Raw genomic sequence first — 19571 nt, forward strand, 5'->3', positions numbered from 1 at the left:
GAACATAAAAACATGTTTCTGAGCCACGAGCCACAAAAAACACCAAAATCAAATTGAAGGAAAAAAAAATGAGTGGGTAGAAAAGGTGAGAAAAGAAAAACAAAACCATGAAAGACATTCTACTTTTGCTGCTAAAATAGTATAAACAAGACTTATGGAAATAGTGAAGTCAAAAACCCATTAAAATGTGATTAATTAGAAGTAACACATCATTCTGAGGTCGTTGAAGTTACAGAACAAAAAGCTTTTACTGAAGCGTTTTTCTTCCTGGTGCTGCATACCAGGGTGTCAATGCAAACCTCCAGTGAGGCAGCGCAATGCCACATCCAGCAGTTTGTATACACGTATGACCTGCCAATAAGCTTCCCAGACAGGTGAGGAGTTCACAAACAGAAGGAAGCTTTTCTACTGACATGCATGTGTGGGTGGGTGTTACTTAGCTTGAGCACACAGGCTCCTAACAATCTCTCGACTGTTGAAATGTTATGCCTGGCAAACACTGATCCAATGTAGTGAAAGAGAGAGAGAAACCGGGAATGAGAGAAAAAATGAAGAAAAAGAGAGAGAGAGAGAGAGAGAGAGAGAGAGAGAGAGAGAGAGAGAGAGAGAGAGAGAGAGAGAGAGAGAGAGAGAGAGAGAGAGAGAGAGAGAGAGAGAGAGAGAGAGAGAGAGATGACCCATCACAGGTAACGGAAGGACTAAGCCAACCACAGTAACACGATAATGAGAAAAACATGCTTCACATTTAAACTGACGGATCTTGAGAACAGAGCCAGACATTCGTGGATGGAGGAAAAAGAAATAGACGTTGGGAAAAGAGAATCAGGGAACAACGGAAGACTTGGATTGTAGTGGGATTTGGTTCATGTTGTTCCCAGGGCAGCTTGGTTTTATTACACTTGGAGACATATGTAACTAGGAAAATTATTAAACCAAAAGGGTATGCTTTGTTTCAAAATATTTATGGTAACTTTTTACAATAAGTTTCTATATGTTAATATTAATAGTTAACATGAAATAACAATAAAAAAAAGAACCATTCAGCAATTATTAGGTAAGGTATAAAGTATATTCAGCTGGTTGTTATTGCAGAATAAACCCATAGAGCATGATTAGGACTTGGATCACCCAAGTTGGTTTATTTTGCTATAACAACTGGTTGGATGTGCATTATCTCACGTATTACACGCTACTTCCCACTTTAGGAAAGAGTTGGACACAAAATATTGATTTTTGTTGTAAGTATTTTTTTGAGTCACTAAACGCAAAGCTTTCGTGAAGAAATCAGTTGCTATTAAGCAACTTTTAGCCAATTAAGTCCAGACAATTATCAAGTTCAAAGTAGACAGGGATTTAAGGGATAAAGTACAGTCATACCACTTATTAAAGCTTTTAACCAAGAAATTATGGGGACAAGAGATATAGATATGCAACGGTTTTGAATTATTACCCATTTATTAGTTTATTATCTAATAAACTATTACAGTGAGTGTACAAACAATCTTCTGGGTAAGAAGATGAACACAGCAACAATATTAGGGGCTGTTCACAAAGAATGCATTTTTCCATCTCGCCTCTCATCATGACACGGCATTCTAAAAACGTGGCGCTCAAGTTAAAAGTAGTTCAATTTTTAAAAAACATGTCTCTAGACCTTGCGCTATTTTCCCATTACATGGCCTATGCCTCTTGAGTTATTAACATAAAAAAACACATTCTGTGTGAACCGGCCCTTACAGTACTATTAATACTTAAGTCCTCAGATTTAATTTTCGATACATCGACGCAAGATGGCCGCAGCTGAGAGATGCGTACCTGCATCTGTTCAGCATCTCTCTCTCTCTATTAACAATGAAGCTGTCAGTTTAATTACTTCAAAATAGCGATGTAACCCCCTCGTTGCTGAGAAATATAATGTAGCGTCTCGGTAGCAAATCAATTTTACTACCAAAAGTCGTGGGGGCAGTGTTGAAAAGTTTCTGTGTGTGGGCAGCGCGACCTCGGCTCGCTGTGTGTGAGTGACATATGCGCGTACGCTCCAATGAAAGCAGCGCATTAATAAATAACGGTGATTCAACTGACTACCTATGCATTACACCGTTTTATTGCACACCTTCCAGCCCAGGGGGGGGGTCTTTTTTAATTTTTATTAAATTAACAATAAACTAGATTAAAAACATTAGATGGCAGAACTATAGAAAAAATGGTAGTAAAAGAAGACAATAAAAAAAAAATTTGTTGAATGGAACATTTTTGGTCACTTTTCTTCATGAAACTTTTGCCTCGTCCTTCTCTTACATGCTATTCCATTGAGCAATGTTGCTTCTGTGAGTGCAATGAACTCTGTGAGGTGAAAAATCCCCGGCAGACAGAGACCTGCAGGCAATGGGAGATTCAGGAGCAGAGGCCATGTTTATGCTCCAAGACCTGAAAAAGGTGAAGAGCTCAGCTGAAATGAACCATGACTCCACCAACACCACATGCTTGTAGGATTTATTTCAGTGGTGAAAGTGAACCACACCAGGTACCAGCTCCAAACCCAACTGGACAATTAATTTTCATTGTGTGTACACAAAGAAAAACAAAACAAGCCTGTGTTGTTTGTGCGAATGTGCATTAAACTGGCTTCCAGGTTTAATTAACTAACACTCCAATCAAAAATGTATGGTTGGTAAAAATGTTTAATGTTATGAAAGAAGCATCTCATGCTCAAAAAGGCTGCATTTATTTGACCTAAAATACAATAAAAGTAATATTGTGAAACAATATACAATTTAAAATAACGGCATCATCTTAATCAACCAAACCTTTTGCAAACAAACCTTCTGGACAACATCAAAAAGTGAATTTTCTATTTAAAGATGGTATGATATGATTTAAATCAACATTAAACCACATTCACAACTTATTTTACTTCCAAATTATGATTTATTTCTGACTGAATATTCAGAATGTAAAACAAAGTATTCAATACATATTCAATACTCAAATAGGAACTGACTGGATCCTGAAGAGTGGATGTTCCGTAGCATAATGGAGCCAGTAATTACATTTTGATTAAAAACTTTTAAAGACAAACATTTCTGTAAGAAATAAAATGCACTGATGAATCATGCACAATAGGAATGAGAACATGTATTATTAAAGTAAACACTGTCAATTTTCATTTCATGTTTATTTTAACTTAAGTTTACCAAATTCCTTCATTTTGATCTGGAATGCTATACAAAAGAAGTATCCCAAAGCCCAAATGGTCAGTATGATGCATTATAATTTAAAATCAATTTACAGGATGATATATCAGTCCATGAACATTTATGACTTTTGGAAATTCCGTGAACATGTTGCAGCCTCAGCAAAGTCAGAGAGCTGCTTCAGTTTCAAGACATTTAGAGCAGTTACAAGGCGCCACATCCTCAAGGAGTTTCTGAAGGCCTGCGGCTCAGCCTCTGTTGCTGACTTCAGCACGACCCCTGCACTCTTTCTCTCTCTCGTTCTGTAATTTCCATTCAGAAGATACTGCCAACCACTCTCATTCCCTCCATTAAGTCAAAATAATTACAGCTGATCTCCTTTTGTGTTTTCTTTAATTTTGTTTATACACTATTGTTTCAAAGTTTGAGGTTAATAACATTTTTGTGAAAGAAGTTTCTTATGCTCACCAGGGTATATTTAATCAATAAAAATACAGTTAAAACAATATTATTGCAAATTATTATTACAATTTAACTATTTTCTGTTTTAATATATTTTGAAAGAATTTATAGTTTTTTATAATTTTTTGTAATTTATTCCTGTAATGTCAATGCTGAATTTTCAGCATCATTACTCTAATCTTCAGTGTCACATGATTCTTCAGAAATCATTCTAATATGCTGAATATGCTGAGACAAACTTTTTATGTCTCAGGCTCTCTATTATAAGCTTTGGATAGCTTCTCTGGGAGACCTGATTCACAGATGACTATATGCGCTATTTGGTCTGTGCCATTTGTCTTGAATTCATGTGTGGGTGAAATAATAATAAAAATAAATAAATAATAAATAAATAAATTTGCTGCTCAAGAAACATTTCTTATTATCCATGTTGAAAACAGTTGTGCTGCTTAATGTTTTTGTAGAAACCCAATTGTTTTCTACTTTCTGAAGGTAGTGTACATGTGTTAAGAGTTTTGTGGATCAACTGTGATTCACTCTACAAGGAACTGGAAGTCATTTGCGTTTTGTACGATACCAATTTGTGAAGTGGTACATTCATGCTCTATTCCCTTCTTTTAATCTGAAAAAAAGCTTAGAGAGGTGGCGCGTGCTGAGAGGAAAAAAAAAACAGGAAGGGACAACAGAAAACAAGCTTAAAAACCTGGAGTCTTGAATGAGTTGATGCGCCATCTCTACAAACACAAGCAGCTACAGAAAACATCCTCTAATTCATCCTCTCATATTCGGCAGGCCTGAAGAAATCCACAGTGTGTGTTTGTGGGAGATTTCACAAGACGACTGTCCCTGCACTGCTATAACCTCCCTTCCGACACTGGTTATATTAAACTGCTGACATTAAGAAAAGTCACATGCCCCATTGCTGAAATAAAGCTAGCAGGGGCAAAAATAGCATCCCTGCCAATAGCCTTTCATATTGAGGACTAAATAAAGATGTCTCATTCTGACTGTTTCTCATTGAACTCCCAGGCTGAAACACAGAATCAGGTGGAAGGAACAGCAGGAAGACACAGTTAGCGTACAACTAAAGCACGTGCAGCGCATGTTTTGGTGTTGTACTTTTGGCTGCATGCTCTCTCTTTCATGCTTCATCTTAACTCCTTTCATACACCCTTTACACTTTGAACTTCCCTTAAAGCTTCATGTCTCATTCCCCTATTTCTCTTCAATCTCTATCTCCACTCCTCCCTCTTTCTCCATCTCTCTATCTATCTTTCTCCTTCCTACCCGCTGCTGGCAAGTTGTTTCCCTGTGTTGCTCTGTGGTTGCTATGGTGAAGGCCAGCCGGTGCGTGTGTGTGCATGCACAAGTATGATTGAGTGTGTGTGTCTAAACCCGAGCCTAAGGGGGTGGGGAGGAGGCTCAAGGTCACACAGAAACACTCTCACTCACAAACACACACCCGTGACCTCTTGCCCCAAAACGTGGATTAACGATGACATACCCTCTGTGCTTACTGGACACAGTGAGAGTCTGTTCGCCGATGCAGTGTTTACACAACATATGCCTCGGTGTGTGTGAGTTTGTGTGTGTGTGTGTGTGTGTGTGAGTGAGAGAGAGAGAGAGAGAGTGAGAGAGAGTGAGAGAGAGAGAGAGAGAGAGAGTAGGGATAAATAGAGGTATACACACAGAGAGCACTCAGACCCAGGAGGTAAACTGTTGTTTAAATAAGGTCAATATACACATTCTCTCTCTCTCTCTCTCTCTCTCTCTCTCTCTCTCTCTCTCTCTCTCTCTCTCTCTCCCACACACACACACACACACACACACACACACACACACACACACACACACACACACACACACACACACACACACACACACACACACACACACACACACACACACACACACAATGTGTAAAAGGCTACACTAGGACTCCTACAAACACATCAAGATATAAACATTTGTATAGAGTGAGTAAAGCATTTACCATGGTGTGTACCTCTCTCACCCCCTCTGTTCACACTGTGCTGTGTCCTACCCTTCACTCTTCAATCCACATCAGATACAGCCTCAGGCTACTGTACAACAAAAGCACTTCACTCATGAGGGTATACAGACAACAGGGTTGCTCCCCAGGAAAAAACAACAACAACACAAATGTCTCTGGTCAGCACAGAAAATCACCCACCTTGAGATCTGAGGGTCACCAGGTCAGCCATTTTGTTTTTCTGTTATCTGATTTTTTATCTGATAATAAAGCTAATATCTTTGGGAAAGATTAATTGACAGACTATTCAGGATTAAATTGTTTGACCACAGATAAGATTTTGAGTTTCTAAAAACAAAGTAATAAATGTAAATCTAAACCACTTATAAAGGACGTCTATACAGTGATTGTAAAGCAGTGGAATACATTTGTGTACAAAGGATTTTTTTTTTACCAACTTTTTTTTTTTTTTTTTTTTTTTTACTAATTACTGACTTTACTTGCCCTGCCGGAATTGCTAGAAATATTTATATTTTCACTAACTAAAAAGTGTTCCTGTAGCTCATGGTGCTTGCATGGGTTTGATTAAATTCCAGAGAATGCATGAACAAATGAAATGTATACCATGAATGCAATATCTTAGTCACTAAAAGTCACTTTGGATAAAAGTGTCTGCCAAATAGATCATTTAAATGTTGTGTTTGATTTACTTTTTATGAATATATAAATGAAATTCATAAAAAAATGTAGGGCCCTGATAAACCCGGTTTCCATGATTTTCGCACAAGAAAAACAAGAACAATTTTTTTTATGGAGTAAAATTTCACCAACAGGAATTACATTTGTAACCCATAAACCAGAACGGCAAAAGTTCCCTGTTTAGTGCCTGACAAGCTGATCATCCCTACAGGCTTTTAAGGGCAAAGTTAGAGCCTCCTCAGCCCGCCAGGCATGAAGCAGGCCATTTTCTACAATGGGCATGTTCAGAATGGTACCAACTCAAAAGCAACATTTAGACAAGTGCTCAACAAAAACTTTGGCTTTGCATTTCTGCTTTTAACCTCTCCGGCACAATTGCCATTAGACATCTTGCCTGTGGTAATTGACAGCCTGCAACAGATGCTCTCAATAGAGTTAACCTAGAATATTCCTTTACCATCATCCTTTTAAAAACACAGGGTTATTTATTTTTCATAAAGCTGATTTCCACCATCTGTGTTGATTCCACTTAGCCTTTTTTATCCACATAAAAGCTCTGGGTGAAAGGTGCAAGTGACTTTCTCTGAGAATAAAACACATGAACAGATCCCTACGGCATATGTAAACTCTGCTGCCCTTTGTGAGCGTCTGTGTGTTTAACTAGTTCAATTGTAATCTTTCACTCACACATACTTACATTTAGCCCAGATGGGCACAGAACTTCTATGTCTCCACCAACATGTGTGCCGATTTTGGTTAATAGCGAACCCAGCGAGACATGAGCAAGGTTTGTAGGGCATTACACAGCATTCCTCGTAGATCTCTGAACTGTGAATTAGCCCAATCCAAACACTAGCAGTAAACACTGTCACTTTGTTTTGCTGGTGTTTGTCTGGCTACTGTACACTGCAATCCGCATGCGGCCTTCTGTTATGGCAGCTTGACTTACACACAACTGATAGAAACACCCACACACGCTTCTCGATTTCACCAGAAATCATGTCTCTGATTTCTCACACATTAATTGGAGTGGTAAAGTATGTGTTTCTGGTTGTAACATTAGACTGCTCTTGCCCTTGTAAAGCTAATTTCATGACCTTCTCTTAACCTAGTGATCAGTGTAAAGTCTACCATCTACATAACTGGGTCATAGTACACGTTAGCAGCTACAGTAGGACTGTAGGTGAGGCGGCAACAACTAATCGATACAATTGATTACAATCGATAATAAAAACGAATCCGGTTATCGATTAGCCATGTCTGCATTAGGGCTGGTCCGAATACCTTTTTTTCAGCTTCGAAGGTTCGATAGTAATGAACAGCGAATATTCGAAGCTTCGGAATCTCTATATGTCTCGGAAGTTCTGGGAGTCTCCCGCATATTGATAGCGGCTCCCTGGTGCCCGCAATTAGTTCAAATCTCCCGGAATCTAGAGCTCGCGAGCTCCGAAACATGTAGCGCACGCACGACAGAGAGGGCGAGAGACCTTGCGTGTGTGTGCAAATGTGCGTGCGTCTTGCAAGTTGGGATGTCTGATGTCTGTCTGTCCGTTTGCCTTTTGATTATTTCGAGAACCGTTCATCCAAACGACTTCACAAGGGAGTGCAGTGTCGTATTTGGTGCAATATAGATAGACAGGCGAGACGCGACACGTTCAGAATTAATAAACTTTGATTAAACTACAGAACAGCGCGAGCGGGAAGCGGCGCGCCTCACGCGAGCAGAGCTTACGCTCCGAGAACGGACACAGCAGTGATATAAAACACACACACAGGTACAGGTCTTTTAACTTAAGCAATATTTTTAATAAGGTAGTCTTATAATATTTTTCTCACTGACAAAGTAGGGTAGATTTAAATAAATAAAAACGAAATTTAAATAAACAAAATTTAAATATATATATAAAAAAATGAAATTTAAATAAATAAAAACGAAATTTAAATACAAATGAAATTTAAATAAATAAAAACGAAATTTAAATATAGAAAAACTAAAGTTCTCCTATATCTCGCAGATTAATTTAGATTGATAATTCATTTACAAAAAGGATAAAACATTTTGTTTCTATTATTCTATTTTCCACAATGTCAAAGCAACGCAGCTTAACCCAAAATACAAGCTCAGACATGCTTCTGTCCATACTGTCCTGCGCTCTAGCCAGAGAATACTCCCGTTGCAGGAACACTTTTAATAGTCCAATAAGAAGCAAATATATTTATTAAGTAGCTATAACAAAGTTATATGTTAAGTATTATATTTCACCAGATTTTATAGTGTAAAACATATTCAAGCGAATGAGAACCGTTTCGAGGGGGATGCCAGGTGTGCAAAAAAAAAACAAAAAAACCAACAGGTGTCTGACCCAAGTTATCTGAAACATGAGAATGCTTTATATTAAAGGGGTAACCTTACCGATGGCAAAATAGGCTTTCAGTAAAACTGGGCAGTCAATGCAGTAGGACTAGGATGCAGGACTTTTGCTGACAAATAAACATGAATTTCTCAGTCCAGAGAACTCAGAGAATGAGTAAACATGGTTAATTTCTTATTCTACCGACATTGTAACAATACTGTAAAGGTTACATTTGATGCGCTTCAAACAGAAGTTAAAGTGTTTACCGTGTCTTGCCCTGTCGCACTTTGAGAAATGCATGTGCTGTTTAATGCTTTTGAGACAAGTTTTCATCAGTATATAAGTTACATTTTACTTTTATATCCTTATCTGTAAATTAAGTCTAAGTCGAGTATTCCTATTTAGCATATTCCAACAATAAGCGAGTCTCCGTTAAACTGCAGACTTCAATAACCAAGCGTCAGTGCGCATATGTGTGTAAGGGAAGGAGCGCAGTAGAACAGGGGTGCAATAATTCTGGCTAAAATATTTATTGTAAAAAAATTAAGTATAGGTTTTAAAAATCTACATACAACACAAGTAATATTTTTTATAATAGCAGTAAAGGGATTGTTATTGGAATAGCCTATCAGTGTAATATAATTACTGTGTTCAGATGATTTAATCTTTTATTGAATAGAAGCTGTTTTTACAAGGTTTGCTCAGATGATATCTACACTATTTAACAACAATACCTTTAAATAGTCAATTTTCTGTTCAGATTAAAATAATCATTGCAGCCCTAGCTGAAGGTGAAGTATCGAGTCAGATCATCCACACACAAACACTCAGTAACATTCACTTACACATTTTAGTATTATTTATATAGCTTTTATTTTCATATATATTTAGCTTGCTTTTTTCATGTTTTTTTGTAATTTTGTTGTGTTTTTGTCATTTTATTCATTTTTGTTTTTTCTATTTAGCTTTAAATTAAATTTTCAGTTATATTTGCAAAGGCCACATTTCTAAATTCTAAGTTCTTCATCTAACATTTATATTTTATTTCAGCTTTTATTAACAATTTTTGTGAACAATTACAACATTGACTCAAATTTTCTTTTCAGGTTACAACACCCTGTTTTTTTTTTAGTCTAGTATAATTCGATGTTCAAATTCCATTTTATGTTTACATGGTTTCTGTGTTAAACACATATGGAACAGCATTAATAACTACAACATTAGAAGAACAAGTATATTTTGTGTAGCTCTTATTAGTGGCTATACTAGTGGCTGTTTGTTCGCCTATTGTCACATTCTTTTTGGTTCACAAGTCAACAAATGCTCAGCTAGTTGTCAAAGATCACATTTCAAGTTAATTTCAATATCGTTCCATTCACATACTATTTCATCTCAGATTTCATTAATGTTTTGATTTATTTCTGTACTAACTATGGGTTATTTGAGGTACTACCTTCTTTGCCTTCTCTGTCAAACGCCCAGATGCACGCATAAAAACACACAAACAGCGTCTGTGTTTGTTTACACCTGGCATACAGGTGTATGGGTCTGTCCTAACTGTCCTGACTAATTGGCAGCGCAAGTGCTGCTGACGGCAATATGGCTCAGTGAGTCTGTTCACCGTCTCTAAGATCCAGTCACCGCAGAGAAGCTCACTCACGGGACAGATGGAGTCTGCGGTGTCACCTGCTGACGTCACAACAACAGATACTCCACAGTAGCAGCCTAAGACTCCAGCAGCGCATGCCCCAGAAAGCATCATGGGAAACATTATCGCAAACAGCTGTTTGCTGAAAGGTCTGAAGGTATGGGAGATTTTCCATGTGCAGATTTTCCCAAACGGAACCATGGGGTTTCAAAACCACAATCAAACAGCATATAAAAGAGTCAAAATAAACAAAAACCAAAGACAAGTGTGAAAATACAATGTTAACACTTTACAGTTAAATTTGTTAACATTATTTAATGCATTAGCTACCATTAACTAAACATTTTTTATGCAGCTTTTATAATTCAAGGTAAACTGCACATTTATAATTAACAACTTTTAATAACACATAAGTTATATAAAAATGTATTACTGTATTTAGAAAAGAAAATTAATTTAGATTAATAAATGCAGTAAAACTATTGTTAGTTAATACTTAAAACATTAACTAATATCAATCAGATGACATAAATAATCTAAATCCACCATTTTTATTATTTGATTGCTAAGATTTATTAAAATTACTGCAGATGCATAGCCTGGTCTGGTCAGCTGATCTTCCTATTCGGGTTGTTTGCAATAGTTCTCAGGGAGAGTTTGTAAATGCATATCTGTATAGATGCCAATCACTTAAACATGTTAACCTTTTCAACATGTTCTGTTCAAGTATATCGGTTCAGTATATTATTACCCATAATAGCTTTACACATGTTAAAGGGCACCTATTATGCAAAATTCACTTTTACATGGTGTTAGAACATAAATGTGTGTTGGCAGTGTGTGAGCAAAACCCCCCTAGAATGATAAAAATCCACCCAGTGTTTTTTTACAATCTCAATAAATCATAAGCACTGTCTCAGAACGAGCTGTTCTAAGATTCGGCTCAATGTGACGTAGAATTGAGCAAGCCCCACCGACGTGGTTTGATTGACACTGTGGTTTTGGCATAGACCCGGCCCTCTGTGATCTGTACACCATCCTCCATTGTTTCAACGACAGCCGGTGTTCTGACGATTTGTGCTGCCTTGTCGAAAATGTCTCTTAAGAAACATAAGTGTTCTGTTGTGGGATGTAATAATGTACATAGTAGTTTTCACTTACGTCCAACATCAGAGCAACTGAAAACGCAGTGGATGGATTTTATTTACGAAGGAAAGGCGCCACTTAAACTTCCAAAATACGTTTATGTTTGCGCGAATCATTTTCTGACTGACTGTTTTGTGAACGAGGGTCAATTCAAAGCAGGACTTTCTTCAAAGTTAATCCTCAAGTGTGGATCGTTGCCTATTGTTCGCGATCCAACGTCACCTCCAGTAGAAGTACTGTAAGTGTATTTTATGATATTTTGAGCAAATAGTCATTTCAGTCGATGTCAGCCAATTCAACAACAAAGGCATCTAAAGTTGTTGTCGCCGTCGTAGGATATCTGTGTATATAATTTAAACCTTGTTTGCGTTAAACAATTGCGTCAGACAGTTTTATGTCACGTATTATTTTTTGCAACAATTACAAATGTAAATAAATGAATACCTGTTCTATCTCCCTGCAGCATATATTTTCTTGTTCTGTAGCCATCTTCTCACATTTGCCACATAAACACCTGTACGACAAGTAATGTAAACATAACGCAACAGGTCCCTCGCATAAATGTAATTTCGTTTGTACTTAGCAAACGTTATCACACTGTGTTTGTAGTTTCAAAAAATTGCGCCAACATTATCACAGCTTGTGTGTCTGTGTGTGTGTTGCACATCCAGGGGACACGATAACAACGCTATAAGTACATAAATGTATCAAATAACCATTCCCGAGACGTCCTGGTCCATTCTCATTTGTGTTTCTTCTGCCGGAGTCTTTTCATCATCTGGGTCTGATTCCGGTTCAAACATGTACGGCTGAATGCCATACAAAACAGCGGGTCTCTCACTCACTCTCAGCCATTCTGCTTCTACCGACTGTTTATTGCCATAAATTTGCAAGTTACGCCCTCATCCAAAGGCAGGGCGGGGATATGCAGCTCATTTACATTTAAGGTGATACACACCAAAACAGCTCTTTTTAAAACAGGCCCCAAAAATGACATTTTCAAATGGTCCCGAGAATTTCACCCGAGACCAATATACATCTTGTAAAAAGGGGCATAATAGGTGCCCTTTAAGGCTCCCATCTGTCTATGAGCGTAGTTTCCCTATTCATTTAATTCGCCTTTTGTAAAAATATGATCAAATAACCTGAAAAAACAAAACAAACAAACAGATTTAGCCAGGTTTTCTAGCAGTTTTTCCTTGTGGTTGGATCAGTGTGTGTCTACCACTGAACAGACTTCATTAAAGTGAGGTAATTATGCATCCTCAGTCAAAGTGTGAGGGGAAGTGGGGCTATGATGTTAAAGAGTTAGTCATTAATAACCTGAAATAGTAAGCAAGGCACGCTCGCTCGCACAACACTGATTCTCATGTGCATACAGATGGTTGATGTTTAAGCATGAAAGGCTGGAAGTGGGAAATAAATCTCAACAAACAAGACAAAAATCTGTTTTGCAAAGGACAACTGAACTGTTTGTATTTTAACATAATTTGTTAAATTATTACAGGCTCAATCATGAAAGCACATTTCTTCTCTACAAATGCAGAAGAAACATATCTTTTCTGAAGAAAACATATGCATACTAATTGTCATTATTCTTCTGAAATCGATGTCTAAATAATTGTTTATACAAACAACAATATAGTGAAACTATCGGTTACCCATTTCTCTGAAATAAAATGAATTAAACTGTTAAACCCTGTACATTATGCATGGCCTTAGACCTTATTTGTACAGTGAACTCATTGTCATATGCATTAAAGCCAGTTTGAGATTATTTGAGCTATTTTGATATGTTGCGTTGTCCTGTACACCAATCCTTGATATGGGTATGGTCTCTGTGGTGATAAAGGGATGGACATGGTCCACAACAATACTCAGGTAGGTTGTAACATTTAAATTAAGCTCAATTGGAACAAAGGAGCCCATTACACTACCACCAGCAGCCTGAACTGTTGATACAAGGAATGATGGATGTGGTTTACTTTCATGTTGTTTACTACAAATTCTGACTCTGAAGGCCGCAGCAGAAATCGAGACTCATCAGACCAGGCAACGTTTTTCCAATCTTCTATTGCCCAATTTTGGTGAGCCTGTGTGAATTGTAGGCTTAGTTTCCTGTTCTTAGCTGACAGGGGTAGCACCTGGTGTGATCTTCTGCTGCTGTAGTCCATCTGCTTCAAGGTTCGACATTCAGAGATGCTCTTCTGGAGATCTTGGTTTTATCAAGTGGTTATTTGAGAAACTGTTGCCTTTCTATCAGCGTGAACCAGTCTGGCCATTCTCCTCTGACCTCTGACAGTATCGCCTACAGAACTGCAGCTCACTGGATACTTTCTCTTTTTCAGACCATTTTCTGTAAACCCTAGAGATGGTTGTGCGTGAAAATCCAAGTAGATCAGCAGTTTCTAAAATACACAGACAAGCCCATCTTGCACTAACCATCCCATGCTCAAAGCGACTCACCTTTCGTCCCCATTCTGATGCTCAGTTTGAACTTCAGGTTTCAAGTATACTCAGTTAACACAAATTAACAATATAAATATGACTTAAATTAATTATAACTACTTAAAAGTAGTTTTATTTATATTTTACTAATTTATTATTCACAACTATCTTCAGTATAAAACCTTGGACACAAAAAATATCAACAACCCATACACACAAACTGACAACAAACTACACCAGAGAGATAGGAAATCCCCCAACATTTTGTGATTTGCCTTTGCATTTGACATCTACAAATTTCACTAGGCATAGTCCAGAAAAAGTACAAAGAAACGGCTCAAACTAACCAAGAGGAATTGGAACAAAGGGCATTGTAAAGGCAGGCCTGTAGTATAAAAGAGGGGAGATGTCTGATAATGAAAGATGATCATGAAGGTAACATAACGAAGGCCATAAACAAGGAATGACAGCCAATTAATGGTCCACAAGACAGAGGTGTGACGTGTCAGAAATGCAGGTCTGTTATTGTGGTTGTTTAATGGACCATTTAATGCCAGAGGTTATGATTCAGGGGAAAGGCCGCCTTCTTTTCCTCACACGTTCAATGATTTTGGTTCCTGAGTTGTGTGTGCTTCATTAAGGCATCACAAAAGAGGCCACTGCCTCCAAGACCATAAAATATTTACCAACAAGCTCTCTCGCTCTCTCTCTCTATGAGAGCTAGCCTCAAGAGAGTGCCAGGTAAGTTTACCTATCTGTTCAGGAGTACATGATACAGCAGGTTACTAATTTGGCTTCATTTTACATAAATGATGTCATCACCTCTACTGAAGTTCGCTCCCACCGGTGAGCAGCTAGTGCAAGTAGCACAAATGCAGTCGGTATTAAATAAAGTCTCTAATCAGACTGCTATACTGCCTGCTTAGATCTAACTGAAACCAACACAGTCTACTCTAGCTGTTACCCAGTAAAAGGAATTTTATGACCAGTAATGAGGTTACTAGGCCACATAGCAGACACTTTCTGTGTGGTCTCGCTTCTCAAGTTCTGCTTCCTGTGAGGGAACGGATGGGATCACGCTCTGCTCCCACTTTTGTGGCCAGTGTAATGAGTTCTAAAAAAAATCAAGGCTACAAGGCTTTGTATGAAAATCCAAAACCAAATTTAACCACCGGTGGTAATTAACAAACAAATGTATTCAACCAGGAAATATAGCCAGGGAATATGACATCATCAGTAAAAGTCCTGTTGTGGAGACTCACCTTGACGATGGGGTGTCCTCCAGACGCGGCTTTGACAGCCCCTCGGCTGCCTTCGGTCTCATAATGAGCTCTGTGATGAGCTTTGGGGTGAACCTCAATCTTTAGTTCATACTGCCCATACTGATTTGGCAACGGCCAGTCCAGGGGAGGCAGGGAAGATGCCCTGTACACAGACCAAGAGCAACATAAACAGCAGTTTCACAATGCATAGTAATGGGTCGTAGATATTGTAAAAAATTAAGACATACAAAACAAGATTAATCATTGAGCAGCTATACAACATTTTGATTTCATGTTTTTTTGCTTGCAAATGATCTTTTGAGCTGTGTTTTGGATGTTAAAATATGGTTTTAAAATTAGGAATAAGACTTGTGATCAAAGACCATAATTATCTTTTGTAGGGGCAGGTTAAATTAAGGTTAGGGTTGGATCAAAATGAAGGTGAATGAATGATGGCCAAATTTTTTATTTTTGGGTGAACTATCCATTTAAGGATATGCAAAACTATGTATTTTCTAAATCAACAAAATATTATTTAACTGATTTTGTTTCCACAGATTTTTGTCTTAGTCTAGCTCTCTAACACATCCTCTAACTTTCCTGATCACCCCTCTCCTGTAATATGACATGTACATGCCCTGCTGTCATGGTAACGTGAGATGGATCGTCAAGGGAAATTTGAGAAGGCTGTGTGTGACCTAACGATAGTGGCCTAGTGGCCTGAGGAAACCAAACAGCTTTACTTGGTGAAAATGTACTCTTGCCTTATACATGCACAATTGCGATACACAAAAATGAACAAAGAAAAATATTTAATCTTTATCCTTAGTATACACATGACAATAAACAGGAATATTAATTTACACATTGAAATATTACATATTAAACAACATATTTTCATTTATAATACATATAAATGAGTGTTGACGAATCACTGAAACAGAATTTTGAATCGATTAAAACTGCAGAAACCAACAGAATGATTTATGAAGTTCTGATTCATGAAGATTCGTAAAGTTAGTAAATTCGAAGTTTAAATCAAAGACACTATTCAAGCATGTCTTATTGCCTTTACACGAGGGGTTGGTAACCCATGGCCCTTGTGCCAACACTGGTATGTAGGGTAATTGCTGACATGTGAGCAAAAGCGAGGGAGGTGCATTTTAGGGCTGGGCGATATGACAATATTATCGTATATCGACGATGTCTCGCAAGTATCGCGATGTCGATTACAAAAGTCTGTTTCCAGACGATAATCGTCAATAACAAAAAATGACATTTCACATAGCCCTAGTTATACACATATTTATTCACATGCAATAACATGAAAGAAATATTTTTATAGGCTAGTTAGTTGGATTAGGAATAGAAAATCGATTCTTCTTGATAGCATTCTTTAAGCGCAAGACAAAATTCTTCTGCATGCGCGCTGTTTTCTGAGCCGCGCAAAGAGCTCTCACATAGTGCATGGACGCATACTCACAGAATTATATCTAGTTTATTTATAGCATCAAATAAACATGAATAAACATCAGAAGAATTGTTGTTTCAACCACGGAAAGACATCAGTACACCTTTTTTCAAAATATTCCCGTAAACAGATGGTTTTGTCTTAAACGTTTGAAGTAAAACAGTAGGCCTGTGTCTATGACAGCTTATACTCGCTGCCACCGTTAATCTTGTTTAAAGAACAAAAGAACATCACTCACTGAACTTTTGTAACTTTATTTTGCTTAATATTTTATTTGCTTGTTGTTCAGCGCTGAGTGTGTGTGTCCGACCTTGAGATCCGTTCCCAGTCAAACATCATTCATCCTTACTTTCGGAATTTTGTTAAACTTTTTTTCTGGATTTCTAGATCTTTATATGTTTTTTTTATTTTATTCGTATACTATTTGTCTTTTATACAATTTTGTTCTGCAGACGAAAAAAAATAATTATCATGATAATTCAGAATAGCAGAGATATATCCAATTTAATATATATATATATATATATATATATATATATATATATATATATAGGCCTATTTTATTTGGGTTTAGAGGCTAATAAAAGAAAAAAGAAAATCAAATGGTAGAAGTAACTTTACCCGTTTCTGAATATTAATTTAAATGTTGCACATAATAAATAGGCCTAATCAAAAAGCACAAACATGACCACAGTAATTAATTAAAATTCTGTTATATTGCAAACGGATGAAGAAATTGCGTTGCTTTGAATATCTCATGCACACGCTCGGAGTTTACAATGTTGGCAGCTCCGTTACAGTAGGTTATTTTTGGAGCGTTACACTAGATAAAAAATAAAATTCAATTAAAAACAAAAAAATACCCAAATATAATTTAATGACTTCTGTTTCTAAATAAATAAAGCTATAATTGTTATTTTGTAAACGGCATAAAGTTACCATGGAACTCTTAAAAAAACAAAAAACAAAAAAAAAAACGTTTTTGCTCATGCAGAATGAAACAATTAGTTTTTAATCCCTAATTTTATACAAATAACAAATATATTATATTATAAAAACAACGCTACACATTATTAGGAAATTAAACATCATTAAATCAGGCGATACCGCAAATAAAAAAATAAAAAAGAAAGGGAAACATAGGACCTTATGAAAAACAAATAGGCAAGACATCTTACTATAACATCAACATTAGGGCTGTAATCTCCCAGTCGACTTATTGGTCGATACGTTCTGGCTCGAATAAAATTCTGATTGGTCGACTTTTTGCTGCGTTAATTTCATTACATTAATTTCATCACTAATTGCCAAAGGGGGTGTTTTCAGAGAACCCCTGTTTCACAGGTAACAGTCTGTCTTCAGAACACCCCCCTTGTTTTCACTTTTTTTGATTAGCCCAACCCACTGGAGACAATTGAAGAAAGAACTAAGGCAAAAGGCATTGGTCTGCATCATCCATGTTGGTTTGCTGAATTTAGCGTTTAATTTACTGTCAGAGTAATCTACCATGTCAAAGACATCGGGAGTGTGGGAGCATTTTATGAAAATAGAAAATGGGGAAAAAAGTCAAATGCAAAGTTTGCAAACAACAGTTTGCATATCACAGCTCGACATCAAACATGGCATATCACCTAAAAACGGTAAGCTAACTTGTCTGCGTTAGGTTGCCCCGTCTGTTTTAAGTAGGCTATATGAATGAACACATCAGAATTGGCATAAAACATTGAAATATACCAATTAGTAATTATCATTTTATAACTGCAGGTGCACCCGCGCGCAATGACAGTAGCTTCCCCCAGACCACGCTGGAAACATTTCATGGTTCACTTTTATTATTGTGACCATTAATTTCTAGTATTATTTATTCGATTTGGGCACTTTATTATTATTATTATTGGAGCCTAATGCGCAATTGCGCTGTGCCCACTGTTTGTATTTGTTTTGAGCCTATGCTTTATTTTTCAGTTATGCACTTTATTTCGTTTCTGCGCTCGTCTTAATCTAGTTGGTTTAATTTTTTTTTTTTTATTAAAGTGGACGTGCCTTGTGTGTTTAAGAGTAAAACCTTTAAATTAATAGTCTATTGGTGTCTCAGCCGCGAATCTGAGCTTCAGCCTCGCTCTGTGCGAGGACATGCACAGAACGGCTGAAATGATAGTGTCTGTCAGTTATCATAACATATGACAAAAACAATTGTCTAAATTATGTTGCATATTCCTCAAAAGTTCTTCTGCTGATATCGCTAGTTGACATAGTACTATTTTCGGAAATCATAGGCTATATTGCGCAAGTGCACGTGATGCAATGCTGTCAGAGCCGACAGACTCGGGTGCGTCATGTCAGTGCAATATAATTAGGTCAAAAAACGATTTAATATAGCCTACTGCAAATAGCCTACTATTTTTTTTATGTTTATTTATAATTCATTTAGGTGGACAAGGCTACCAATTACTGCGCAGCTAATCTAACGCTTTTTTAAGCTGACCCCTGTAAACTATGGAGTCAGTTCATTAGCCTTCTATAATATTGAAGGTAAAAATGAACTGATTCGTAGATATACAAACACTTAAATACACTTATTTATTTTTATAATAAGTAATATGAATTATAAACATTTTAATGGTGGCTGTCATGATTTATTCAAACATGCATTAAATATCGAAGAACATTACAAATTTGCCTATAATTAATATAATTATAAATATAAAAATATAATTATAAAAATTATAATTAATATATTCTCCTCTCTAGAGTTAATTTTTCTAGCTGACTAACGAGTTTATAGTCACATATGGTTTTTCTGAGGTAAATGCGACGTTACATGACGTTGTTTACAAGTTGTTTAACTGACGTCTTTCCACAGTTGAAACACTGATTCAGCGATTTTATGTGAC

At 36.9% G+C, this 19571-nt stretch overlaps 1 protein-coding gene across 3 annotated transcripts in view; it reads right to left on the reverse strand.

The window, feature by feature from the left end:
• nfatc3a (nuclear factor of activated T cells 3a) overlaps nucleotides 1–19571 on the reverse strand; it is a 105068-nt gene that overhangs the window by 28262 nt on the left and 57235 nt on the right. For all 3 annotated transcript variants that reach the window (XM_077228887.1, XM_077228885.1, XM_077228886.1), the window contains exon 3: nucleotides 15207–15369. In XM_077228887.1, the coding sequence (XP_077085002.1) occupies nucleotides 15207–15369 (163 nt within the window). The remainder of the gene's footprint in view (nucleotides 1–15206; nucleotides 15370–19571) is intronic.

This window comes from Siphateles boraxobius, unplaced genomic scaffold, assembly GCF_051911475.1.
Source record: "Siphateles boraxobius isolate OS27281-9 unplaced genomic scaffold, OSU_SipBor_1 130, whole genome shotgun sequence".
Classification (NCBI taxonomy): domain Eukaryota; kingdom Metazoa; phylum Chordata; class Actinopteri; order Cypriniformes; family Leuciscidae; genus Siphateles; species Siphateles boraxobius.